At 54.8% G+C, this 25,707-nt stretch overlaps 1 protein-coding gene across 1 annotated transcript; it reads right to left on the bottom strand.

Moving 5' to 3' along the window:
- Positions 1–531: 531 nt before the first annotated feature.
- On the bottom strand, positions 532–22,622 carry CLCN7 (chloride voltage-gated channel 7). Its single transcript, XM_060260808.1, has 24 exons — positions 22,517–22,622; positions 22,327–22,398; positions 22,070–22,132; positions 21,487–21,619; positions 19,620–19,729; positions 18,838–18,918; positions 18,007–18,069; positions 17,312–17,395; positions 14,485–14,578; positions 13,349–13,413; positions 13,110–13,226; positions 12,538–12,592; positions 11,670–11,730; positions 9,399–9,537; positions 8,830–8,923; positions 6,714–6,883; positions 6,378–6,429; positions 5,847–5,974; positions 5,120–5,205; positions 4,721–4,853; positions 4,411–4,470; positions 2,824–3,000; positions 2,611–2,691; positions 532–1,812 (listed from the first exon to the last, which is right to left on the bottom strand). The coding sequence occupies exons 1-24, from the start codon at positions 22,613–22,615 to the stop codon at positions 1,726–1,728; spliced, it is 2,304 nt and encodes a 767-aa protein (XP_060116791.1). The 5' UTR covers positions 22,616–22,622; the 3' UTR covers positions 532–1,725.
- Positions 22,623–25,707: the final 3,085 nt, after the last annotated feature.

Here is a 25,707-nt window from a genome sequence, read left to right as displayed (position 1 = left end):
TCTCGTTGCTAAGCAACGTCCGGCCCAAGCAGTCCAGGGGGGAAATTCAGCCAACATTTTCCTGCTCTACATCAGCACTCCCCCCTCTTGCAGTTGTCCTGCCCCAAAGGGGGACCAAAGATGCATCCGGAACCGAAAGGGCAGCCCGTCAAGTTCTGGGCTCCAGCCAACAGAACCCCTGCTTTGGAGGGCAGAAGCAATGGCAATAGATAACCCTTGCTGAGGTCTCTCTCCCAACCCTTCCTCTCTGAATGGCCTGGTGTTTCTCCACCCAGAGATGGCAGCCTTCGTAGGGACTCCTCTTTCACCCGGGGAAGCGGCCAGGGCTTCCAAAACATTTTAGGCAGGGGGACTGGGCCAGGATCCGGGAGAACCAGCTTTGAGTCCTCGCTCCGTCATGGCATGGGGTGGGGGGTTGTGCGCAGGGGGGGGCGGAATCCTGGCCTGCATAGCCACCCCTTTCCCCGCCCCCTCGCTTCACTGCAACGCCAGAAAGAGAGAAAGCAGGCCAGCACAGAAGGAAGCAAACAAAAAGGATAAATAGGTTTTTATTCCAGCACAAAAAAAAGGTTATCTTCTTGAGCTGCAGTTGCTCGGGGCCAGGAGGCAGCCAGCCCACGACCAAGGGCCCCACGGCAGATGAGGGGCTTCCAGATGGGGGGGAGGCACACTCTTCCCCCTTCCCCAAGCCTGCAGGTCCTCCTTGCTTCCTCTCAGCTGAGCTGCTAAGGGTCAGAGGAAGCGCTCTCAGGAACAGGGACTGAGACGGGGTGGAGGGTGGGGAGTCTTCCTGCCCCCAGCTCCCTTCGCTGGAGGGGGGTGCTGAGCCCTGTGAGCAGCTCCCACCAGAGCCTCTGCAGCCCCAAAAGCTGCAGCGTCAGGAACGTCCAGAGGGGGTGTGGAGGCAGAGAAGGGACACGACCCTCCCTCTTTGCAAGTTGGCAGCTTGAAAGCCAGAGGGAGGCCACAGTAACTCAAATGAGGAGGATAGAAACCATCCAAGCATCTAAAGCAACCCCCCACCTCGACCCACCCTGCTATTCGGCTAGCAATAAAAAGCCACAAGGGCAGCAGCAGTTTTTTCCCCACTGGCCCAGAATAGAGAAGAGTTTGAGGGAAGGGGAGAGGTGCGGAGAAAGGCCCCCACGCCCCCAGCCTGCCTGAGCCACCCCCCTGCAGCATTGGGTACAGTGTGCGTGTGTGTGGGGGGCAGTGACACAGTTGCCAGGCAGGGTCAGTCCATCCTGATACGCAGCCACGAGACACTATTGGAAATCCCTGGCCGGATTCTCCAGGCCGGCTCTGTTCAGGTCCAGTCCAGGCACAGAAGGGCAGAGGGAAAGGAAGGAAGAAAGGCACTGTTGGTGGGAGCTGGGGCAGAGGAGCATCTGCTCAGAACCGGGTTGCAACAGAAAGGGCACTGTGAGGAAAGGGCTCCTCTGAATCGTAGCGCAGTTCCTCAATAAAACCTACCGCCTCCTTGATCCCGTATTAAGACCGTGAATGGAAAGGAGGGGAAAGGGAGGGAGGGAAGGAGGGAGGGAGTCCACCTGGAGGGCCAGGGAGTGGGGGGCAGGCTGTGGGGGACACACTGTGAGACACCAGGGGCTGGGCACTGGGTCAGCGTCCCCCACTACAACCTCTGTCTCGAGAGAGAGGCAGGGCAGGGCTGGACTAGGCTGCAGAGGGGCCACGATGCACAGCCAAGCCTTTGGTGCCACCGGGTCACGTCTGGGCCAGCGACAGTTCCTCCAAACCCTCCTTCCCCAGGCGGTACCGGGCCAGATCCTTCCTGGTGACCAGTCCCACCACCTGCAGAGAGGGAGGGAAGCAGGCAGTTAAGAGGTAGCCCAAGCGGCTCTCGTTTCCTTCCAGGCTCCTCGGGGTGGGCAGAGGCGGGCTGCAAGCTCCGAGGACAGACTGAGGGGGCAGAATCTGGGGTTCCCCACATCAATAAGATTATATTGGGGTTCCCCCTCACTGGGAGGGACGGTGGCTCAGGGGAGGGACGGTGGCTCAGTGGTAGAGCATCTGCTTGGTAAGCAGAAGGTCCCAGGTTCAATCCCTGGCATCTCCAAAAAAGGGTCCAGGCAAAGAGGTGTGAAAAACCTCAGCTGGAGACCCTGGAGAGCAGGGGAAGGACAGTGGCTCAGTGGTAGAGCATCTGCTTGGGAAGCAGAAGGTCCCAGGTTCAATTCCTGGCATCTCCAAAAAAGGGTCCAGGCAAAGAGGTGTGAAAAACCTCTGCTGGAGACCCTGGAGAGCCGCTGCCAGTCTGAGAAGACAATACTGACTTTGATGGACCAAAGGTCTGATTCAGTATAAGGCAGCTTCATACGTCCATATGACTCCAAAGCGGCTTCTCACACTGTTCTCTGCCCCCCCTTTGTGTCATGGAAGCTGGCTGTGTGACCTTGGGCCAGTCACATTCCCTCAGACTGACCTACCTCCCAGGGTGGTGGTTGTGAGGATAAAATGGGGAAAGGGGGACAAATGTAAACAGCTTTGCGTCTCCCCCCCTCCGGCCACTGAAGGGGAAAAAAGAGGAAGGGTCCAACTGGAGACCACCCTTCTTGGGGTGAGGAAGTCCCCTCCCCTGCCTTCACTCACCTGGTTACGATTGTCCACCACCACCAGGTGGCGCAAGCCCAAGGCCCGGAAGAGCTTGAAGACGCGAGGGAGGGAGGCCTCCTGCAAACACAGAAGAGGGGCTGCGTCCGTCGGGGGAGAAAGGGGGCCAGCCAGCAAGGACTTGCCCCTCTGGGGGATGCCACCACAGGATCCCCCCTTCCCACTAGCCTGCCCCGGCATGCATGGGCCCACCTGCGGCACTGTGTAGGGCGAGGGGTTCATGAACTCGGTGAGGTCCATCATGCACTCCCGCTCGTCCTGCGACACGTGGATGGACTGGATGGGGGGGAAGCGGGGGTAGGCGTCCCGGAAGTCCTTCAGCTTCAAGCGACGGTGCACCAAGGAGAGGCTGCTACGCTCCACAAAGACCTGCAGGGCGGAAGGGGGGCCCACAATGGACTCCCCCCCAGGGTGGGAGGGAGGGAGGAAGGAAGGAAACGAAACTTTGAAGAAGAAGATATTGGATTTATATCCCACCCTCCACTCCAAAGAGTCTCAGAGCGGCTCACAATCTCCTTTATCTTCCTCCCCCACAACAGACACCCTGTGAGGTGGGTGGGGCTGGAGAGGGCTCTCACAGCAGCTGCCCTTTCAAGGACAACCTCTGCCAGAGCTCTGGCTGACCCAAGGCCATTACAGCAGCTGCAAGTGGAGGAGTGGGGAATCAAACCCGGTTCTCCCAGATAAGAGTCCACACACTTAACCACTACACCAAACTGGCTCTCCCTGGCTGAAGTGATAAGAGTGGACAGAAGAGAAAGCCCAGCCTGGCTGGCTCTTGTGTCTTAGGAAGAAGACGGTAGGGCAGAAAATCAACATGCAATACTGTTTGGTTTTTTTAAGTCTGTGGCGCAGAGCGGTAAAGCTGCAGTACTGCAGTCGGAGCCCTCTGCTCATAACCTGAGTTCGATCCCAGTGGAAGCTGGTTCAGGTAGTCAACTCCAGGCTGACTCAACCTTCCATCCTTCCGAGGTCGGTCAAATGAGTCCCCAGCTTGCTGGGGGGAAAGCGTAGACGACTGGGGAAGGCAATGGCAAACCACCCCGTAAAAAGTCTGCCGTGAAAACGTTGTGAAAGCAACATCACCCCAAAGTCGGAAACGACTGGTGCTTGCACGGGGGACCATCTTTACCTTTAATTAAATCAGTGAACACTAATGTGACATCGTCCCACAGAATCTGAGTTATCAACAAAATGTTTAAAATGCATTTCACTGATATCTCCTCTTTGAACCACGAAAAAAGGCAGGATGGGAAAGTTTTAATCAATAACCAGGATGGAGCGGCACTTCAAAGCTCTTTCCTATGTTGCTTTTTCAGTGAATCCCCTGCCCCCCAAAAGGGTAACCACCTGGGAAGTTAGTTGTATAAAACGGGCTGCAGATCATTTGAAGCCAAGATGGAAATTTCACCCAGGATCAAGAAATCCCAAATCTTAACAGCACAATGACCACTGAGGTTTACCCAGGTTGGGCTGGGAAATCAGGAACCCCGAGGCTCATGGGAGGGATGGACACACAACCCACAAAGCGACAAGATCAGCCCTCCGGAACCACCATCTGCCGGAGGAGCCGGTTTGGTCCAACCAGGGGCAAGAGAGAGAGACTCCAGGGGGCAAGGCCTGGGCAGCCAGCAGAGAGAGGAGGCCCAGATCCAGCTCAGACTGGCTGCTTCTGGTGCCCAGTGGGAAGTGGGGGCTGTGCTTCTCAGCGGCCCAGGCTCTGCGACTCGAGCCAACAGAGCTCCCAGGGCAGCCGGAAGGAGCCAGAAGAGATCTTACCTTGTGCTTCAGCAGAACGATCAGCTGGGAGCGCAGGATCAGGCCTCGCAGTCCCAAGGTCTGGAAGAGAGAGGGTTGCACGTGGCAGAATCGCCCCCTACCTGGGCCCAGGTATGAGGAGGATGTTGGGAAAACTGTGGAGGTTCAGAAGCTCCTTGCATGGGGAGAGAGCTTGTCTGCAAAGTTGCCTGGAGCTGGGGGCTTCCACTCAAGGTGCAGGGAAGTGCTCTGAATCCTAAAGGCCAAGATGACCGAGGGGGGGGTGTGCAAATCCGAGACCTCCCTGCAGAGAGTGCCAAACCTCACCCACCTGGGAGCCGTCGGGGAGGCTCTCTACTACTGGGAACCCATTGTGGTTGGAGCTGGTGTTGCTGAGGATGTCCACGACGGTGCCCACCTTCTCCACCTGGCGCAGGCAAGTGACTGGGGTGCTCATCACCTCTCTGGGGAGGGGGAAGACACAGCCCAGGTCACAACAAGGCCAAAAAAGATCCAGAAGGTTTCACAGAAAGAATGAGCAAATCCCCTCTCTCTGCAGAACACGGAAGGGCCTTGAACAGCAGACAGTGCTGTGGGAAATGCAGGCTCTTCCATGGAGAGATCTCGCTGTTAGTGTCTGAGCCAGACTCCCAAAGGAATGGGTCACAGGGCATCTTCTCCTCTGCCCCACTCTTCCCTTAGCCTGCTGCAGCCTGCTGGTTCAGCTTACCTGGCGATGAGGGAGTGGGAGGTGACGGGGGCTTCCCAGTGCAGGAAGGGGACGCTCTGTAGCTGGATGTGCATGTCGTACAGGCCCTGCAGGGGGAGGAAGAAGGGTAAAGGGGCACCGTGTCTCAGGAGGCAGCAGGGCACCACTTGGGGGGGTGGAGATGAGGTGGGAGTCCCGGGAGTCCGAAGCTCCTTGCAGCCATGAACTCATTGCTTGGGGGGGGAGGAGCTTTCAGGCATGCCTGGTGGTGCAAGCCAGGCCAGCCAGCTTCAGGAGCAGTGAGATCCACGCCCCCCAAACGCGTTCACAGCTCTCGAAAACTGCTCCTGAAGAGCTGGCTGTGGGTATCACCCACAAAAGGCCCAATGGAATGGCAGAATTGGAGAGAATAAAGGAGCTTGGATGTTTTTGTTTTTTTAAAAACCACAGGTTTTCTAGGCTTTAACATTCCAAATCTCAGAAGCTGGGAGGGGGTGTTAGTCTGAGCAGGATATTCCAGCAGCCCACCCCGCCCCTCCCCACACAGCACTCTGGAATAATGCAGACACCAACGGCCCCAGAATTCTCTCTGTTTCCCTTTCCATCCCATTTCTCAAGATGGCCGACAGAATCCCCTGGGTGCTGATTTGGACAGTCCAAGCAGAGAATGCCACTGAGTCCGCTTGAACCCTCAGCCGGCAGCCTGCCCAGCCTTTTTACCTGGGGGGTGGGGCTAGCCCCTCCCTACCTCGACGAAGTAATCGCCCACGATCTTGGCCGTCATCAGCACCAGCATGATGGGGAAGCCGTAGGTGACGTTGCCTGTCGCCTCCATCATGATGACCGTCAGGCTCAGCGTCATGCGCACGATCCCCCCTGGCAAGGCAGGCACAGCATTCTCTTCCGCCACAAATGCTGCTCGCCCTCCGCAACTTAACCCCAGCCGCCCTCCGCCTTGCCTTGCTAAGCCCAGGCTCTGGCTTGCTAGAACTGCCAGCGGGGGGGTGGGCAGGGTTGTGCGTGTGCCCAGCAGCCCTCTGAGGGCTCGCCATCTTGTCACACTCACTGGATGCCAGCTGACACGTCCAGGTTTGCTCTCTGAGAATCCTGAAGCTGCCCCAAAGACCAGCAGAGGAAGCTGGAGGGAGCAGTAGGCAAACTTCAAGAGGGCACCCCCTCCCCCCCACTCACTTGCCTCGGCCCTTCCTTCAGCAGCCGGTCATTCTTGGCATAGTCTCCCTGCATGCCCCCAAGTGGCCCCTCCCAGCGCAATACTCACCCAACTGTGCAGCAGCTCCCATCAGAGCGTATTTCCCTGGGTCCGCCCAGATCTGCAAGCCCAGCACCCAAGAGAGACACAGTGGCAGCCGGCAGCTGAAAGGGTGTGGAGGGGAGAGCCCCACCCTACCCCACAAGGACCCTTTTCCAGAACGCCAGATAATGAGCCACGTGGAAAAGCCAGAGTTTGGGGAGGGGTTACTTTCAGTCCCTGGCTAAACGCAGGCCCACCCCCTCACTCCCCCAACCCAGCTGAACAATCCCTCTTCTTCTGCCCAGATGATTCCTTCTGCCAACCCTGTGGGGGGGGGCTCCAAGCCCACCACCAAGCACCTACCCAGCCACTGGTGATATAGGAGAGCGAGATGCCGAAGAGGCGGCCCCAGGCGGCCCCGATCAGCAGGGACGGGATGAAGACCCCCGCGGAGACCGTCAGCCCATAGGTCCAACAGGCCAGGAAGAAATATGCCAAGGTGAACATGCCCAAGGTCATGGGGTTGTAGGTCCCTGCAAAGGGGGAGGGAGAGAAAGAGCATCAGTGTCCCACAGCTCCTGAGCAGCCACAAAGTCCTCCTTCTTCCACCCTTCCTGAGGCACCCACGCTTGAGACCCGCATCCACAAACATATGAACATATGAAGCTGCCTTATACTGAATCAGACCCTTGGTCCACCAAAGTCAGTATTGTCTACTCAGACTGGCAGCAGCTCTCCAGGGTCTCAAGCTGAGGTTTTTCACACATATTTGCCTGGACCCTTTTTTTGGAGATGCCGGGGATGGAACCTGGGACCTTCTGCTTCCCAAGCAGATGTTCTGCCACTGAGCCGCCATCCCTCCCTTAATAACAGAACCTATGAAGCTGCCTTCTACTGAATCAGACCCTTGGTCCATCGAAGTCAGTATTGTCTTCTCAGACTGGCAGTGGCTCTCCAGGGTCTCCAGCTGAGGTTTTTCACACCTCTTTGCCTGGACCCTTTTTTGGAGATGCCGGGGATTGAACCTGGGACCTCCTGCTTCTCAAGCAGATGCTCTACCACTGAGCCACCATCCCTTCCCTAAAAAGCTCAGAAGTAGAAAGCCACATTAAGGTAAAGCAACTCTGAAGGTTGATCTTTTTAAAACTTGGGCCACCTCCCATTGGCGAAAGAGCAAATAAGGCTTGGAGGTCACTCTCTCTGCAGACAGAATCCAAACGGAGAGGAACGGGTCCAGAGGAGGGTGGTGAAGATGGTGAGGGGTCTGGAGACCAAGCCCTACAAGGGAAGGCTGAAGGAGCTGGGTGTTTTTAGCCTAGAAAGGAGAGCGCTGAGAGGTGATCTGATCACCATCTTCAAGTACTTGAAGGGCTGTCCTAGAGAGGATGGTGTGGAATTGTTTTCTGTGGCCCCAGAAGGTAGGACCAGAACCAACAGGTTGAAATTAAAACAAAAGAGTTTCTGACTCAACATTAGGAAGAACATCATGGCCGTTAGAGCGGTTCCTCAGTGGAACAGGCTTCCTCGGGAGGTGGTGGGCTCTCCTTCCTTGGAGGTTTTCAAACAGAAGCTAGATAGCCAGCAATGATCCTGTGAACTTTGGCAGATCACTTATTACGCTTTGGGGCTCTCCAAGACTTAAAGATGGGGTTCCCAACCTGCAGCTGGGGCCTGGAGATCTCCCAGAGTGACCACTGACCTCCAGGCTACAGAGAACAGCTCCCCTGGTGGCGGGAGGGGAAACAGCTGCTTTAGAGGGTGGACTTTAAGGCATCCTCCTGTCCCAATCTCCAGAAATTTCCCAAACCAGAAGTGGCAACTCCACTTAAAGGCAGGACCCGGAGCAGCTGCCCTTCTTGACTTGCCTGGGCAAAGGAGAAGAACTCCGGGCCCAGGCGGACTCTCACTTTTCAAAGCTGGGAGTCTTTTGCGATTCTTCTGCCACGCCCTCTGCAGGTGGGGAGGGGGGAGATGAGCCCAGATCTTCCAACCCCCCCCCCCCCCCACAGCCCTTCTGCTCTTCAGAGGCCCTCCCCCCAGAAGGAATTCACTAGCCGGGACGTGGCCCCCTGCCTTTTCTCATTAAAATGCCATCAGCTGGGAAACACATCCCAGAAGGGGCCCAGGGGCATTAGGAAAGCAGCTCAGACTGAGATTCTTTGTGAGCAGCAGGAAAAGCTTTTAAGGAAAGAGAAGCTGAGGACATCTGCAGCCTCCAAAAGGACGGGGTGGCAGGAATGTCGGTTCAGGTTCAGCGTTGGCGGAAGAAAACGCATTTGCTAAAGCAAGGCCCAGCCAGCCGCCTCTTTCCTCCCCCCCTCGGGGCTTATAAGCAAAAGAAGGGGCTGAATTCGGCCAAGAATGCCTCCTCAAGGCAGGAAACGCAGAGCAACTGGGGGGGGGGGAGGGGGCAGGGAGAGGAAGGAGGACTCTCTCCAGCTACACAAATGCATTTGCTGCTATTTGGGAAGCGACTGACCTGGGGGGTCGTGGAAGAGGCTGACCACGCTTTTCTCGGGCGTGTTGAAGAAGGCCGTGGCCATGGAGTTGTATTCTCCGTCAGCACAGAACAGCTAAAGGGAAGAGAATGAAAGAGGAAGACGACCGCAGATTTATACCACGCCCTTCTCTCTGAATCAAGAGTCTCAGAGCGGCTCTCAATCTCCTTTCTCTTCCACCCTCACAACAAACACCTTTTGAGGTAGATGGGGCTGAGAGAGCTCTCCCAGAAGTTGCTCTTTCAAGGACAAAGGCTCAGAGCGGCCTACAATCTCCTTTATCTTTCTTCCCCCACAACAGACACCCTGTGAGGTAGGTGGGGCTGAGAGAGCTCTTACAGCAGCTGCCCTTTCAAGGACAACTCCTACCAGAGCTATGGCTGACCCAAGGCCATTCCAGCAGGGGCAAGGGGAGGAGTGGGGAATCAAACTTGGTTCTCTCAGATGAGAGTCCACACACTTCACCACTACACCAAAACTGGGGAAGGGGAGGAATTAATCTGCAGGGGGCACCAAAGCAGAGTGAGCAGCCTCCTGCTTGCCCCCTCACCTGCAGGGGATAGGTCACCCGGTTGCCTTGGAGAGGCTGGCAGTCCTGGGAACTGTAGATCATCACGAACCCCACAGCCGCCGTCACGGCCCCCACCAGCATAGCCTCCAGCACCTGCAAGCAGGGGCGGTGGATGTACCTGCGGAGCAAACACAAACCCCACCCCCCCCAGCAAGAATTGCAATTGGGCCACGGCTGGGATAGGCCAGGCAAGCCCAACAGCCTCGTCAGATCTCAGAAACGAAGCAGGGCCGACTCCGGCAAACTCTTGGATGGCAGACCTCCTTGGAATACCAGCAGTCGGGAGGGCAGGGCAGGCTTTATTCAGCCACCTCTCCGAATACCCTCCATGTTCCCAGTAGGGGTCAGTCACCAGAGGTCACCAAGACTTCCAGGTGCGTGCGCACACACAAACACAATACGCAAAATACCAAAAGAAGAGAGTTGCAATTGGACCGCCCTAAGGGCCCTGTGGGCAGAGCGTTCACGCAGACCCACGGAGAACTCTCTCTGAGAGAACACTTCCTCTCCTCTCCCAAGCAGTCAGGAAAAGTCACAGCGTCTCTTAAATTTAAACACTGTCCCTGCAACGCACACAACAATCCTTGAAGGTAGACAAGCATCGAGAGCTCCGTTTAGGATTTTAAGCCAAACTGGGGGGGTGGGGGGGAGCAGGCAGGTAGGGAGTTGGAGGTCAAGGACCCTCAACTTGTCACGCCTGACTTTGGGGTTCCCCGGATCGCATACAAGGCCGCTGCACGGAACAGCATCTGGGACTGGAGACCGTTTGGGCAGACTCAGCAAGGCTAAGAGCATCAGTCCATCAGAAGAGTGCTGCTGGCTCAGCCCAGGGAGTTCTCAAGTGCCAAACAAAGAAGGATTCAGAGGATGAGTGCCTCAGAATGTGGAGGTTCTCCTTACTGTGGCTTGTAGCTCCTTCATGGGCCACTCTCCTTCTCAAGAGAGGACCCAGGGGAAAGAGGAAGATTTCCTTCCCTGACCCCACAGACGACGTGCAGAAAGCGATGGACTCACGAGCACGAAGGAAAAGCCACCTAGAGCCCTCTGCCCAGAGAACCTCCTGGGGACCAGGGGTCTGCACCATCCCAGCAGCTGGCTCCCCAACTAGCCCTGGGGGCTCAGAGAAAAGGCAAATCTAATCTTTGCCTCTGGCTAGGGGGGAACTCATCCCCAAACAGGCACCGAAATGAAATGACCACCTCTTTCTTTCCCTCTGCATCCAGCCCCAGCCACTCAGTGCTCTAACTTCAGAGACATTTTCCAGAAGTCTTAAACCACCAACGGTTGTAAGTCTTGAAAGACCATCCAGGCTTATTTGGGACTGACCGATAACTGGAATCTTTCTGTCCTTCCAATTTATTACACTATTCAGCCATTTGATCCTAACTTCGTGCCTCAGTTTACACTCTAAAGCCACCAGCTACATGTATTTCAGCCCCCTGCACCCCATCCCCTCGTCTGAAGAAGTCTGCATGCACACGAAAGCTGGCATTCTGAATAAAACTTTGTTGGTCTCAAAGGTGCAACCGGACTCCTTCTTTGTTCTACTGCTTCAGCCCACCTGGATCTATCATCCTGCCCCAGAGACGGTCCCCAAACAGGCACTGAAATGAAACTGCCACCTTCTCTCTTTCTCCCTGCATCCAGCCCCAGTCCAAAGAGCCACTCAAAACCTGGGAGCTCGGGGACTGTCCCCATTCCAACGGATACCGGGCTCTAGCTCCAGAGACATTTCCCAGAAGTTTTACACCACTAGGAGTTCTAAGTCACAAAAGAGCATCCAGCTTATTTTGGGAGATTCTATCTGACTGATGGCTGGGATCTTTCTGTTCTCCCCACCCCTCACCAGGGCTCGTAGCCTTCTGTGGGCACCCACAGGCCCTCGAACCCAAGCCATGCCAGCCACTGGCAGCAGCTTCTCCCCAGCCTGTTTCTCCAAGCCTGGCTGCTTCCCAGTTAGGGGGGCAGCTGTGAAGCCGGGATGTTCCGATGCTGTAAGAGGAACCAGAGAAATCACCTGGGGATCAGCAGAAGACCTCGACGCAGCTAAACCCTTGCAGGCCTCTGGTAGAAGTGGAATTCCTGACTGGATTACCAAAGACTGCCTTCAACGGCAACAGAGCTTGTGGGGGGGAGGGGGGGGTTCCAGCAGCTTGCAAACAGACAGCTCTCGAGTGCTTTTCAGGCCAAAGCATAAACACAGAGCTGCTTTTCCTCCCGCCCCGCTGAGCGCCAGTGCCCAACACTCACCTTATCCGGAACATGGTCAACCAATAGTTCAAGGCATTGAAGGTGGCCCCGAGAATCCCCCCTGCAGCCAGAAGAAAGGAAGAAAGAGCTGGGGAAAGGCGGAAACGGCTGCTCACAAGCAGGGGGGGAGGAGGCTGGCAAAGGGCGGGGGGACACACAGCCCTGTGGGAACAAAACCCTTCCCCCAGAACAAGATCACTTGCAAAAGAGGGGTCCTGGTGTTCTAGGTATGAGTCAAAACCCCTCTTTCCCGACAGTATCAGCAGCCAGGGAAATCCATCCATCCCATTTTTATCCCCCTGCTCCTCCATTTTATCCTCACGCCAACCCTGTGAGGTAGGCCAGGCCAGAAGAGAGCAACTTGCCCAAGCTCTTCTGGAGAGGTCCAAGGCCAAGTGTGGGGATTTGAATCTTGGTCTCTCTAGCAAACTCTCCCCCCCCCACCCCCCCACTGCTGGGATCCTCGATAACACAGGAGCTCCACAGTTCTGCCCACGACATCAAGCCTCAGTCTCTGCAACAGTCAGACCCAACTAGGACTGGATTGTGTGTGGAACAGCAGCCAGAAGTACCGAGACCAAACACAGCAGTGACACTTTCTTTCCCTCCCTGGAAAAAGGACGATTATGAAGCTGCAGACAGAGAGCTATTTCAGCTGGTGACCACGGCCCAGGAACATCCGCCTCCCATTTCCAGCGAGTAACAGCTTCACCCCTCACATGGCCGGGGGAGCCCCCTCCCTCTGCTCTTTAAGCTTCCAAGGACCCCCCACCCCAAAAAAAGGCTCAGAGCTGAGTTCAGAATGGGAACAAGACCTACACAGAGACATCCAAATTCATTCTGTTGTCGAAGGCTGCACAGTTCTTACCCACAACTCCCATGAAGATGAAAATTGGGATTTCTTGGATGGTGTAGCCCATTTTCTGTTAAAGCAAAAGAACAAAAGGAAAAGAAAACAGAAGGAAGTGTGAACTTCAGGGGAGGAGGAGGAAATTGGATTGATAGCCTGCCTCAATAGCCTGCCCTTCACTCAAAGCAGCTTCCAATCTCCTTTCCCTTCCTCTCCCCACAACTTGTGAGGTAGGTGGGGCTGAGAGAGCTCTCAGAAAACTGCTCATGAGCAAGAAGTTCTTTCAAGAACTGTGGCTGGCCCACGGTCACCCCGAGGGCTGCATGCAAAGGAGGAGTGGGGAATCAAGCCCGGCTCTCCCAGATTAGAGTCTGCACTCCTAACCACTACACCAAACTGGCTCTCCAGTGAGCTCCAGAGACTGGGAGACCAATTCTGCCAAAGGAGATGGCAGAGATGGCCACCGTTGCATTCCTCCCCTCACCTTGGCTACATACAGCTCCTCCCAGCAGCCACTGGATTTCTCTTCTCACAGGAGGAGAGAGGCTTTCCCACCTGCCAGGTGAACCTTACAAAGGTGCGGGCTTTACCTCGGTATCAAAGCGGCCAAAATTGATGAGCCCCGGGCTGGAGAGGTCCCAGGGGTTGCCGTGGTAGATGCTCAGGATGGAGTTCAAGGTGAAGGTTGAGATCATGGAGGCAAAGAACTGCAAAAGGAAACCCAGGAAAGTGTTTGTGGCTCAGGACAGCCAGTGGGGGACTCATGCCTGGCTCCCCAGCCCCCCCTCCCCCCACCTGAAGGCTCTGGCAAGTGGTAGGTCAGACTCACAATTCTCCAGGTCAGGAACTGGTTCCAAAAGGAAGCTCCTTCCTCCAAGCTGAACAGCACACCGCCTGGCCATGGGAAAGGGAAAGTGAGGCAGCGTCTGCACCCCTCAAGGTATCCATGCCCAGGTCCCCGAAGCCCCTACAGCTGGCCTTGTTCCCTCAGGGCATGAGGGCCTGCGGTCAGCCGCAGCCAGGGGCCCCAGGAATGGCTCCAAGCGTTGGAAGAAGTGCTGGCCACCCCCCAAGATGCAGCAGCCTCTGAGGAAAGGCTGAAGGAGCTGGGCCTGTTTAGCCTGGAGAGGAGGCGGCTGAGAGGTGATAGGATCACCAAGTCCTTGAAGGGCTGTCCTAGAGAGGATGGGGTGGAATTGTTTTCTGTGGCCCCAAAAGGCAGAACCAGAACTAACGGGTCGAGATTAAACCAAAAGACTTTCTGGCTCAACATCAGGAAGAACTTCCTGACCATTAGAGTGGTTCCTCAGGGGAAGAGGCTTCCTCCTCGGGAGGTGGTGAATGGGCTCTCCTTCCTTGGAGGTTTTTCAACAGATGGCCGCCTGACAGCAATGCTGATCCTATGAATGAGGCAGATCATGGGAAGGAGGGCAGGAAGGGCTGCATCAGTGCTGAGTCCTCGTGGCCCTTTCTGACACACCCAGGGAAATGCTGGGGGCCACTTTGGGGTCAGTCAGCAGTTTTTCTCCAGGCCGGTTTGACCAGAGAACCTGGAGGGTTCTGCCATCTTCTGGGCCTGGAGCCTGCAGGGGCCACTGGGGATGTATGTGTCTGTGGGAGAGGTATCTGTGAATTTTCTGCATTGTGCAGGGGGTTGGACTAGATGACCCTGGAGGTCCCCCTTCCAACTCTACGATTCCATGATTCAATTCTGATGTCATCTCACCTGTGCACCCACCGGATTGGCACACAAGAATCAACCTTTCCTTTCTGAGAACTCCAGTGCCCTGACAGAGGGGCAACCCCCCTTGCTGACGATCCATACTTAGAGGGTGGAAGAGGTGGGGAAGAGAGAGCCCAGCAAGAGATCCAAAGGCCCTTCCTAGTCTTTGGGGGAAGAACAGTGGGGCAGCACTGCTGAGAGAGGCCCCGTCTGGAAGAGGTCAAGGAGGGGGGTGCTTTTACCAACAGGGGCTCCAAAGGCAGCCGAGACGCCTGCCGCAGCTCCGGCCGAGACAAAGTCCCTCTTCTCCGTGTCTCTCCGGAAGTACTCAAACATCTGAAAAAAGCAACCCAAGTCCAGATCAGATGGGTTTCTTTGGAGGGTTTTCTACCCGCCCTCCATCAAAAACTGCACTCGGGGCAGCTCAAAAAGAAAAATATAAAAAGCTACATTGAAATTTCACACATCAAACAGTGCTAAAGGAAATTCTGAAATGCTGGGCAGACATAAAACAGGTGTGCTCAATCATCCAAGTCAATAGAAAGTGGCTCAGAGAGGGGACAAGGTGAAGCTGGATCCAGACAGAAGAGAGGGGAGAACACTGGCCAGGAAGACGGCTGCTTCGGGAGGATTAGGGCTTGCTTGTCCCAGACAGTGAGGAGTTGAGCAGGGCAGGTACTTAGGAGGCTGACAGACGCAGAAGAACACTTCTTCTCCCAGCTGCCTGCTCTCTCCTCTGCTAGACTCTGCCGATCCAGTCACGGTTTTGTCACCGTGTGGCTGCGTTCGTGTAATAGCAGTCCCCAAGGAAGGGAGTGGGTCACTGTCTCTAGACAAGTTCATGAGAGAATGCAAGGTTGTGTTACCTGCTGGGCTCTTTTTTATGTGCACGTGTGTGTGTCTGCGTAAGTGTGTGCGCAACTGGAAGTCTTGGCGACCTCTGGTGATCGACCCCTACTAGAGGCTTGGAGGATATTCAGAGGGGTGGCTGAATAAAGCCTGCCCTGCCCCCGCCAACTGCTGGTATTCCAAGGAGGTCTCCTTCCCAAGAGTTGGCCCTGTTTAGCTTCTGCGATCCGGGGCAGGGCAATGCAGTGGGGGGGGGGGTCTTACTGGGGTGTGGCCTGCAGACTGGGGGGGGGGGGGGTTTAAGGTGAGTTATTTGGGGATTTAAGTTTATTCCTTTATGTGGTTTTGTGATCCACTTCCAGCCACCAAAGCAGGATATAATCATTCCAATTAATAAACAAAACAATAAATGCAGACCCCCTGGAAATAGCAGTGTCAAAAGAATGTGACCCTCGATGCACCGAAGCCACCCTGACCCCACAGCATTCCATAGAAAGCTGCCTCCTAACGAGTCAGACCCCCCCACCCCGGGTTCATCAAGGTCACTCTTGTCTACTCAGACTGGCAGCTGCTCTCCAGGGTCTCAGGCAGAAGGACTTTCACATCACCCACGTTTTCATGATCCTTCTAACTGCAGCTGCTGCGAGGGACTGAACCTGGGACCTTTTGCATGCCAAGCAGAGGCTCTGCCATGAAGCTACCAGCCCCTCCCCTACATCTTCTTTGAAGGAACCTATGAAGCTGCCTTCTACTGAATCAGACCCTCCTTGGTCCATCGAAGTCAGTATTGTCTGCTCAGACTGGCAGCCGCTCTCCAGGGTCTCGGGCTGAGGTTTTTCAGCCTACTTGCCTGGACCCTTTTTAGTTGGAGATGCCGGGGATTGAAGCTGGGACCTTCTGCTTCCCAAGCAGCTGCTCTACCACTGAGCCACCATCCCTCACTTAATAACAGAACATCTGAAGCTGCCTTCTACTGAATCAGACCCTCGGTCCATCAAAGTCTGTATTGTCTGCTCAGACTGGCAGCGGCTCTCCAGGGTCTCAAGCTGAGGTTTTTCATGCCTACTTGCCTGGACCCTTTTGAGTTGGAGATGCTGGAGATTGAACCTGGGACCTTCTGCTTCCCAAGCAGATCCTCTACCACTGAGCCACCATCCCTCCCTTAATAACAGAACCTATGAAGCTGCCTTCTACTGAATCAGACCCTTGGTCCATCAAAGTCAGTATTGTCTGCTCAGACTGGCAGCGGCTCTCCAGAGTCTCAAGCTGACGTTTTTCACGCCTACTTGCCTAGACCCTTTTTAGTTGGAGATGCTGGGGATTGAACCTGGGACCTTCTGCTTACTAAGCAGATGCTCTACCACTGAGCCACAGCCCCATTCATGGCTCTCCAGGGTCTCAAGCTGAGGTTATTCATGCCTACTTGCCTGGACCCTTCTTAGTTGGAGATGCTGGGGATTGAACCTGAGACCTTCTGCTTCCCAAGCAGATGCTCTACCACTGAGCCACCATCCCTCCCTTAATAACAGAACCTATGAAGCTGCCTTCTACTGAATCAGACCCTCGATCCATCAAAGTCAGTATTGTCTGCTCAGACTGGCAGCGGCTCTCCAGGGTCTCAAGCTGAGGTTTTTCACGCCTACTTGCCTGGACCCTTTTTAGTTGGAGATGCTGGGGATTGAACCTGGGACCTTCTGCTTACCAAGCAGATGCTCTACCACTGAGTCACAGCCCCATTCATGGCTCTCCAGGGTCCCAAGCTGAGGTTATTCATGCCTACTTGCCTGGACCCTTCTTAGTTGGAGATGCTGGGGATTGAACCTGAGACCTTCTGCTTCCCAAGCAGATGCTCTACCACTGAGCCACCATCCCTGCCTTAATAACAGAACCTATGAAGCTGCCTTCTACTGAATCAGACCCTCGGTCCATCAAAGTCAGTATTGTCTGCTCAGACTGGCAGCGGCTCTCCAGGGTCTCAAGCTGAGGTTTTTCACGCCTACTTGCCTGGACCCTTTTGAGTTGGAGATGCCGGGGATGGAACCTGGGGCCTCCTGCTTCCCAAGCAGATGCTCTACCACTGAGCCACCGTCCCTCCCCAAGCTATGCTGTGAGAACAGCCCAAACCAAAACCAGCAAGGACAGGGGGAGTCAAGAAAGCCCAGCTCAGCCAACCCCCGCTCTTCAGGCACAGTGCAGCCCCAGGAATTCAAACCTACTAACCTTGAAGTCTCTCTTCAAGGAAGTTGACCGTCCCTGAGAAATCCCAGCTGCGATGACAGCCCCTGAGTGGATCATGGGGCCTTCCTAAAGAGAAGAGCATTAGACTCCAGGGCAGCAGTTTCCTCCACCAACCCAAACTGGTGCCCATGAGGGCCACCTCGCCTATCCACACCTTCCCTGGTACCCACCAAATATTTTTAGAGAGTGGGTGGGGCCAACTGGGTCTTTTGACCAGCAGGGCTTCTGATTGGCTGTGCAGGTTTTTTAAAAGCATTCTTTTAGCAGCAGCACAAGAATCTTTACTGTGTGACTGAAGGCAAGCCATGGTAGCCATTTTGTGACTCGCTGCGCCTCCAGTGGGAGACATTTTGGGGCTGTGTCGGAACTCCCAGGGGCCTGCAGGCTCAAAAAGGTTGGGGATCCCTGATTTAGAGGAAGACCCCTCTGGAGCCACAAGTCACTGGGGGGATGAGCACGTGAAGGGGGTTCGCTACCACATCCAAGCCTGGCGTAAACAGATTACTACCCCAGATGGGTGAAGCAGCCTTCTATCCCAGAACCCAGCTGGGAACGTCGAGGAGTAACTCTGAGGGGCTTTGAGCGACTGCATTTTGGGAAACTTCATGCACAACTGCTGGGGGAAAATGCCCAGAGAAGTCAGAAGCTGACGATTCTTCCTCAAGGGCCCTCCTCACCTTTCCGACGGCAAGGCCCCCGACCACCGAGAGAATCACGCCACAGACTTTGACCACCAGTGTCTGCGAGAGAAGAAACACACGAGAGAAACCCTCACCCTCTAGCCGGGCCTAACAGAAGGAGTGAGGCCACCATTTGGCCTTCCAGCATTTCCATCTCAAACAAACAAACACACACACTCTCCACTTTCAATGGAAGCAACCCAAGAAAACCGGTTTATTTTATTCACTTCTTTTATACCCCGCCTTTTCTCCCCAGAGGGGCTCACGTCGTCTTCCTCGCCTCCATTTTATCCTCACACCAACCCTGTGAGGTGGGCTGGGCTGACAGCATGTGCCTGCCCCACGTCACCCAGCATGTTTCTGTGGCACAGTGGAGATTCGAATCTCCAGATGCTTCCAGATCCTACTCTGACTCCTCCAACCAACGTTCCCTCGAAGCTGTGGAGTCTTGTGAGCAAAAATGCTACTTCCTGAACTACTGACATTAAAGTTGTGAGCTCCGGCATAAATCACTGTGCTCTGGGCTCCCTTTTCCTGAGCTAAGGCAAAAATGTGTGAGCCAGAGGCTAAAACATTGTGAGCTAGCTCATGCTAACTCAGCTTAGAGGGAACACTGCCTCCAGCCATGTTGGCTCTCATCTCTATTCTCTTTTGTCAACATTATTTCAATCCCCACCCCCGGGTCTGTTCTGCTGTTTGGGAACCCGTGTTTTTGGGAGCCTGCTGGGCCACATGAGAGAGAGAGAGGGTCTACCGGAGGGGGGGTGGGGAGGCAGCCTCCACAGTGCAACCTCTCCCCTCCCCCCCCTCCACCTGACAGCTCCTTACCTTCAACCGGACCACGTGGGGGATCTTCACACCATTGAGATAACATTTGATCTGGGGGATTCCACTGCCAGCAGCCACTGGCTAAAAACACAGAGGAGACATGTCTGAACACATGTGATGCTGCTTCTTACTGAATCAGAGCATCGGACCACCAAGGTCAGTCTTGTCTACTCAGACTGGCAGCTGCTCTCCAAAGGTCTTAGGCTGAGGTCGTTCACGTGACCTTCTACCCAGTCCTTTTAACCGGAAATGCTGCCGGGAATTGAACCAGGGACCTTCTGCATGCCAAGCAGAGGCTCTTTCACTGAGCTACGACCCCGGCTGTCATTCAGTTGGTGCAGCAGCTAGATACCCCACGCCTCCCTCCCATTAAGACAGACAACAGGCCAGTTCCGGGGTTATTTATGAAATATTTATAAACTGCCTCTCCATTCAGAGCATTCAAAGAGGGGTTCCAATCGTCAAAAAAGTAAAAATACAAAGCTATGATGTGCAACACAAAATATATACAATAAAGGCTAAAAAAGAAAACAACCCCAAGTTAGCTACAAAACAATCAATAAAAAACAAACCAACAGGAGTAAAGTTTCATTCAAAGCTACCGGAAACCAAAAATGTTTTTGCCTGGCATTGACAGATGTCCAAGGAAGGCAACAGAGGAAAATGGGAGAGAAAATGCCAAAGGAGAGGAGCAAAGAGCCCCGCCCCTTGAAGGAGGGCCTGTGAAACCCAACACTGAGAGCCAGGCCTGCAGAAAGAGACATGGGCCACGGAGGCCTCACCTCAGCAAGGGCCACGATTGTGGAGCCCACCATCACGACAGCAGCGTTCAGGGCGGCCCAGAGAAGCAGCGAGAAAGACAGGCCTCCCGTCTCCGTGAACCTGTCAATATCTGAAGAGAGGAGGTTAAAGAATCTAGCCCCAAATATCAGGAGGGGGGGGGGTAGTTTCAACCCTCCATCTGGGCAGGAGGCTCTAACCCATGGAGGAAGTGACGTCTGGCTTCTTTCTCAAACGCCCTTTACTCAAAGCACAGGGAGAGGCTGAAGCAGGCAAGCTGTGGCAGTCTCAGACGTTACAACCAAAACCTCTGTTAAAAGCAGCATTTCCTGTTAAAAGCCTTTCAGTTCTTTCCTTCTCACACACCAGACTCACAACCATCCTTTCAAGCAGCTCTTCCAACTGCTCCCACATCCCCCTTCTATTTGACTCTTTACTCACACAGCGATCCTTGAGTCAGTCACACACGCTGGCCTAACCCGAGGGGGGGGCAAACCGCAGCTTGGGAGCCACACGTGGCTCTTTCACACATATTGTGTGGCTCTTGAAGCCTCCATTCCCGTCAGCCAGCTTGGAGAAGGCATTTAAATCACTTCTCCAAGCCAAGTCAGCCAGTGGCTTGGAGAATACATTTAAAGTTGCTTTCTTTCTACCTCCTCCTCCTCCCTTCTCCATCTATTTTTCCTCCCTCCCTCCCGGCTCTCAAATATCCAATGTTCATTTCTTGTGGCTCTCAAGCATCTGATATTTATTCTATGTGGCCCTTTAAAGCCCTATATGGTCAAGGAACTGCCTACCTTAGGGACCGCCTCTCTCCATATGTTCCCCAGAGAGCACTGCGATCAAGCTCAAAAAACCTGCTTGAAATCCCTGGGCCAAAAGAAACTAAATTAAAAGCTACCAGAGAACAGGCGTTCTCTACAAAGGCCCCCCAATGGTGGAATCAATTGCCGGAAGAGGTGCGGGCCCTGCGGGATCTTAAACAGTTCCGTAGGGCCTGCAAAACTGCCCTCTTCCAGCTAGCTTTTTAAGACAGAACTCCTGATAAGATCAGGAATACCGAGCCATCCTATATGCCATCCGACTGTATTTTAATGTCATACTGTTTTATTGGTTTTATTGTTTAAATTATTAATTATATTATTTATTGTTTATCTGTATCATGGTTATACCATGTCTTGTTAGCCGCCCTGAGCCTGCCTAGGCGGGGAGGGCGGGATATAAATAAAAGTTTATTATTATTATTATTGCATTAAGAATTTGACCACCCCTGGCCTAACCTACCTGGCATGGTTGCCGGGAGGATTTATTTTATTTATTTACCTTCAAATTTATATTCTGCCCAATCCAAAAGCGGACTCAGGGTGGATGAAACAGAGGAGGAGAGAAAGATCCTCTGGCAGGATCAGCCTGAAGCTCCTCATAAGAGGAGGACAAGCAGACGCTTCCGACACCTCCAGGACTGAATCTGCTCCCAACCTGGCCTCCGAGTTGAAACACAGGAGAGATTTTGACCGGCAGAGAAGCTTGCCGAAACAACATCACTTGGGGCCAAACGAATAACACGGGTCGGACTGGTAATATCAAGCCGTGAACCTCTTGAGCTGGGTGAGATTCAGTTGATGTGGCAGCGGCAGAGGGGAAAAGTCTTGTTCGCTGTCACCTCAGAGGCCTGCAAACGGGCTCAGATTGTGTGCTCCGTCAGACTGATCATTGGGGCTCCCAGGTGCTAGTTCAGCACTCTTCACCAGAACACCACGGCAGCTCTCAACTCGGGTGTGTCCCAGGCCCTGCCTGACCTTTCCTTTCCTCTCAGGGAAGCTTTCTCCGGCTGCTTGGCAGTGCCCAGCCAGTGCCGCCAAAGGATACTGCCCTTCACCACTTTGTACTTCAGCCCTGCCAAGCGCTCCACCAGGATGTCGATGAAGCAGGCGACGAGGCCAGTGAAAATCCCAATCAGGGCGCAGATGACCCAGCGCCGGATCTCCACTGTCCGGAAGGCCTGCGGAGTGGGGGGAAGAATCAAGAAGTCACAGCCCTCCTTCTCCCCACCCCTTCAGCAAGCCTGGGCCATGACCCCCAGAGACGACAAAACGCAAGACTTGCAAGAGGCCAACATTGAGTTTTGCGAGGTCCATTTTTTAGAAAAATGAGTGAGTAAACTTTTGCACCACAGAGTTGCAAAGCTATGCTTGAAATGGTGCAGGGGAGGGGGCTCTGGAGTCCGAAAAAGGGTTGGGGTGGGGAAGAGGGGCCTAAAAGGCTGCAAGGGCGGCCCATCAGTGTCTGCTGAAACAGCCTGTAAAAGCGGCAACACCAGAATCAGACAAAGTGAAGAACGAGATGAAAACTGGGTGGATTCTGTGCTTCATTGACTGCCAGGGCCCGGGGTTTTCCTGGGGTTTCATTCTGCCCTCCCTGTGCCCTTCCGGCTCTTTCCCACCAGACTCACCGTGTGGTTCCTCCTTTCCTCTTCCAGGAAGAGCTGGTTCTCACAATTGTCGTAGTCCAAGCTCTGCAACCAGTAAGAGGAGGGGAAGGAAGGGTTTGACTGAAAACAGGAAGTGGGAGAGAAAAGGCCGTGGCGAAGCAAGAGCCCCGTTTGCCCAGTGAGCCACAAGAAGCCTTTCCCAAGATTGCACCACTCCATTGTACCCTTGGGAGTCTCAGCTCTGCTGAGTAGAAAGCCAGTGAAGGCAGGCTTCTCACCTCATACTTGAGAGACAGGAGCTTCTCGTTGTGGGGGATCTCATGGGGAAGGGAGCAGGGGGCATCCATTTCCTGTGGGACGCAAGAACGGCATTCTTTGCAATCCTCATCCAAACCGTTTGGACTCCCACCTCTGGCATTTTATCAACTGCTCTCCCCTTTCACCCCAACCCTGCCATTGCTCACTCACCAATTCAGAGTCCTCGTCAAGGTAGACATCGCTCAAATGTCCAAGGCGAGAGGCAGACGAAGACGGAGTGAGCTGAGAAGGCAGCAAACACGAGACCATTGAATACGCGGCCTCCCTCTTTCATGGGAAGTGGGGCACCCCAGAAGAAGGAGACCCTTGGGGGGAGCACGGGGCAGCCTGGCCTCTAGCAGCACCCTCCCCCCCCCATCTGTTTGTCCTGCAAGAGGCATACAAAGGGAGGCCCACGAGACCACCCAAGAGGCCCACAAAGCCCAGAAGCCAAGAGAAGCCACCTAGACGCTTCCGGGAGGCAGCAGTGATAGAGGGTGTGACCATGCCAGCCAGCCACAGCTGCTGCCCACCTCCTGTTTGGTTCATTCTCAGCTTGAAAAGAAGACCATTGTAGTCCAGGAGGCAGGGAGCACACGAAGACCAAGGCAGTTCACTCAATGACAAAAGCCCCCCCCCCCACCCGCAGACCCCTACTTAGGTTTCTTTGGACCCCGGCACCTTTCTAGGTGCAGCATTGCAGCAGGGGAGCTGATTTGCAAACCTGCATGCTGAGCCCCTCCCAAGCGACTGTTTCAAGAACACAATCCGGGTTGACTCTGGATTTCTGGGGCAATTAAAGGGGATGAGAAGGAGCTGAATAAAAGACCCTTGGTCGATTTTGGTGGTGGGCAGGGAGAAACTGGCCACATGGAGGCAGCTTCAGCTACAGAGCCCACTCGGCACTGCCCGGCATGTGACATTCCAGGAGATAATGCCCAGATCAGTGCCGCTTTGGGGAGGGGCGGCCTGCCCCAGAGACAGATCACAAGGCTGGAGCTGAGACTATTCCTCTGGGCCCCCCCCTCCTCTCCCCAGCTCTGCCACACAGCAGACAGGCGGGCCCACGAGTCAAATGCTTCGGATTTGGGAGACGACTGAAAACGATCAAAAGGATTGTTGAGCGTCAAGTCGCTGTGTTTGTAGTTTCCACACAGCAGGGAAGCCGAGAATGGGGCCTGCGGAAGCGACACCTTCCAAGCTAGAAGGTGCAAAGAAGAACTGGGCCCCCCTGCATAAACTGTCACCCCACTAGGCACACAGGGAGGGCAGGGTTGCCAACCCCCCAGGTGGCACCTGGAGAACTCTACAACTGATACCCAGACCTCAACTTCAGAGGGTGAGCTCTATTGTACACCACGGGTTATAGGCAGGGCTGTAGCCAGGATTTTAAAAGTTGAGAGGGCTTTTTAAAAAGACCGGGGGCACCCTTTCCCCTCCACTGTGGGGCTTGCCACTTCTCAGAAGCTTTCTGGGGCAAAAGCTGGAGGCTCTGAATGTGGCCAAGTCCAGGCAGGTAGGCCTAAAACTTGGGAGTCATGTAGGGACTTCACCTTGCATGCAAGCAGGGAGGTTTCCTTCCACCTCCTTCTCCCCCAGTCCAGCACTTTGCAGCCAGCTGCTCCATCCATCCCCCCCCTCCCTGGCCCCTCCCACAGGGCTTCCTCCACCTCCCTCCTCTCCACCTACTGCTTTTGTTGCTGCACTGCACTGGGCCCTGCTCAGCTCTCCCAGCTCCGACTACAGCCATGGCAAAAAGCGGGTGGGGAGAGCAGGTTGCACCCTGGCTGGTCCCCTGGGAGTCAGGGGGCAGTGCCCTCGCAGGCCCCTGTGGCTACAGGCTTGAGTCTAGGAGGAGCAGAAGTCTTAGAATGCTATCCCCACCCTGCTAACGCTCTGCAGCTCCCCAAACACCACCATCCACAGACCCATTTCCTAAATCTCCAGGGATTTCCCATGTCAGAGACGGCAACTCTAACAGGAGGGGCACCCTTCCCCCAGAACTCCCAGTCAGAAAAGGCTGGTGGGGCTTTTAAAAAGTGTTCTCAGGTTGCCACAACATTTTAAGCTGCCACTTCATATTAGTGTTCCTACCGACCTCCTTTGCACTGATCCATAATTTATTTCCAAATGTTAGCCTTGGTTTTATTTTAAAACTGACAGGTTGTTTGAATCAGAAACACGAGCATTAAATAAATTCCAGGACCATCGCCTGGACAAAGGAGCCTCATTTTGCAAAAAGCAGAGCAAAATTCTGCCTGGATAAGGCCAGAGGTTTGGCGCGCCTCTTCTGGGCTGAAGGTGGCAAGAAGCAAAAGCCTTTCCTCCCCAGAGCTGCTCTTCTGGCCCACAAACAAGAGCCCCAACGGCGGCCGTGATGGCATCATGATGGCGCCGTGGCCCACTGGTTAGACCCTGAGCAATGGGCCGGGGCACAGACTTCAGCCCAGCCTGCAGAGCAAGCAACTGGTGCCTTCTGGGGATGCCAGCCTCTCAGTGGGTAGCAGGAAAAGAAAGCACAAGGCTTCCCTGATCACCAGCCTCAAACTACCAGAGATCAAGTCCAAGTGTTGTCATTGGATTGCTTAAAAAATGGACTTGATTTGTGGTGGTTTTTGTTCCATTTTGTATAAATGATTGCACTGATTTTATTTCTATTACCACCTCATATTATATAAGTTTTGATAGTTTCTTTGATTGCTTATTATTATTAGTTATTACTGTTTGAGGCTGGTAATCACGGAAGCCTTGTGCTTTCTTTTCCTGCTAGCTACTACCGCGATTCTCTTTTGGGTTTACTCAGCCTCCCGGTGGGGCCTGGAGACGCCCTGGAATGACAGCTCCTCCCCAGACGACAGAGTCGAGTCCCCCTGGAGAAAAGCAGGCCCTTGGACTCGGTGGCCTCGTGCCACCCCCATTGAGGCCCTGCTGCCCTCCCTCCCCCGGCCTGGAGCTGGCACCCGTCCTCGCTGACAGCCCAGCCCAAAGGCCCCGGGGAGGGCAGCCACTGTTCTGCACCCGCCCAGGGGGCCCGGGAGCCCCGCTCCCCTCCGGCGTCCTCGAGAGGAGGAGGAAGAAGAGAGCCCCTCCCGCCCCGTCTCCCGCCCGGCCCGGGAGGCTGGTACCTGGCGGGGCTTGGGGGCGGGCGTGCCGTTGAGGAGCGGCGTGGTCTCGCCTTGGGCCCCTTCCCGCTCCCGCCCGGACCACGAGACCTTCGTCGCCACGTTCGCCATCCTCGACGGCCGCCGCAGCGGGGAACGAGCAGCAGCAGCCCGGCCGCCGGTCATGTGACCCGCAGGCAGGCCCCGGCCCACGTGACTCCCCGCGCCCGACGCATCCTGGGAGATGTAGTCCCTGCGCCT

Source organism: Heteronotia binoei, chromosome 20 (genome assembly GCF_032191835.1).
Source record: "Heteronotia binoei isolate CCM8104 ecotype False Entrance Well chromosome 20, APGP_CSIRO_Hbin_v1, whole genome shotgun sequence".
NCBI lineage: Eukaryota > Metazoa > Chordata > Lepidosauria > Squamata > Gekkonidae > Heteronotia > Heteronotia binoei.
The sequence above is the reverse complement of the archived record's forward strand: the minus strand, read 5'-3'. Positions and strand labels throughout refer to the sequence as shown.